General features: G+C 40.9%; 1 protein-coding gene across 1 annotated transcript; it reads right to left on the bottom strand.

Annotated features, from left to right (window-relative positions):
* Positions 1-571: 571 nt before the first annotated feature.
* On the bottom strand, positions 572-1,393 carry LOC128250640 (beta-2 adrenergic receptor-like). The gene has a single exon (XM_052976155.1). It carries the CDS (start codon positions 1,391-1,393, stop codon positions 572-574), a length of 822 nt encoding a protein of 273 aa, XP_052832115.1.

The raw sequence follows: 1,393 nt of genomic DNA, 5'->3' as shown, positions 1-1,393 counted from the left end.
GCATACGAGGGGATGCTGAAAAGTTTCTGGCTTTGGGAACAAATAACATACAGGAGAATCAGTTAATCATGATTTTATTCAACATATTCCCCTCTCAGATTCACACACTTATTGAAGTGGTCCTTCAGTTTTTAAGCCCTGTAAAAGAACTTGGAAGGTTGGGCCTCCAACCAGGCCTTTTGCGATACTCTTTAAATCCAAGAACTTCTCAGCACCTCCTCATATGTCTATATATGGGTATATATGTCAATGCAGGTGAGTTTTGGACTCCTCAATTTGACAGTGCATGATGTAAGTAAACAAGTATCACTGTCATACCAGTCATACAAGCAGTGTCCTTTGTTTCCAATCTTTAGTGGAAACGTCTGGCTATGGGAAAATACTACCTTGTTTTGAAAGAGGTGAGGGTAGGTAACAGAAAGGGCATCCAGCTCCACAGAAAATCTGCCTCAGCATATTCTGTCTGACCCATGCAGGCAAGAAGTGGGGGTTAAAATGATGGTGCCAGTGATGATGATTATGATGACAACGGCGACAACGATGAGGATATAAGAAAAAATGCCTTTTTTAATTACTCACCAATGATAATTGATACAATTTTCAGGGATTTCAAACTGCGAGACACAAAGTGCTTGCTGTCATTGTTCCCAAAAGAAATGGTTCCATTCTGGGATGTTCCAATGGTTTCATTAGTTCCAGTCATCATGCTAGAATTGAAATGGTTCTCAACACATCCAATCTGATTTGCTTGTTTCCGAGCAACCTTTAGAATTTGCACGTAAGAGTAGATCATCACTGTTATCGGCAATAATATCATGAAAGACCAAAGCAATATGACATGTCGCTGCTGACCTTCCAAAAGCACACTGCATATCGGTATGGACTGAGGACGGAATGTGTACCTACCCCAACCAAACAGTGGTATACTGGCCAATAGGAAGCTTGTTAGCCACAAAACAGTGACAACAGAGGCCACCCGTTCAGTGGTCACTACAGATTGGTAATGAAGTGGCAGACAGATGCAAAAGTAGCGATCAAGTGAAATAACTGACAATGTTAGAGTGGAACTTGCCATGAGCAGGATCATGGCAAATGCTGTACTCTGACACAGGAAGTCAGATAGCAGCCATGACTGCCAACTGATTGACATAGCCATAAATGGTAGCACTACGATTCCGACCATCAAGTCTGTAAACGCTAGATTGACATTGAAGAAATTCGCTGGTGTTGTCCACCAGCGTGGACTAGTAGTAACTATTATGTAAAACAACAAACAGTTACCAATTACGCAGAGAACAATAAGAATTACTATGATGCTCACTTCCACAATGCGAAGCACAAGAGATTCATGAAATACATTGTTCGTTAAAAGATCTGAAAAGTTATTTGACAT

Source organism: Octopus bimaculoides, chromosome 23, assembly GCF_001194135.2.
Source record: "Octopus bimaculoides isolate UCB-OBI-ISO-001 chromosome 23, ASM119413v2, whole genome shotgun sequence".
Lineage (NCBI taxonomy): Eukaryota > Metazoa > Mollusca > Cephalopoda > Octopoda > Octopodidae > Octopus > Octopus bimaculoides.
This window is presented reverse-complemented; position numbering and strand designations above follow the sequence as displayed.

Bases quoted from the DNA above. Each gene is read 5' to 3' on its own strand.
- LOC128250640 (XM_052976155.1), bottom strand. From the start codon at position 1,393: ATGTCAAATAACTTTTCAGATCTTTTAACGAACAATGTATTTCATGAA.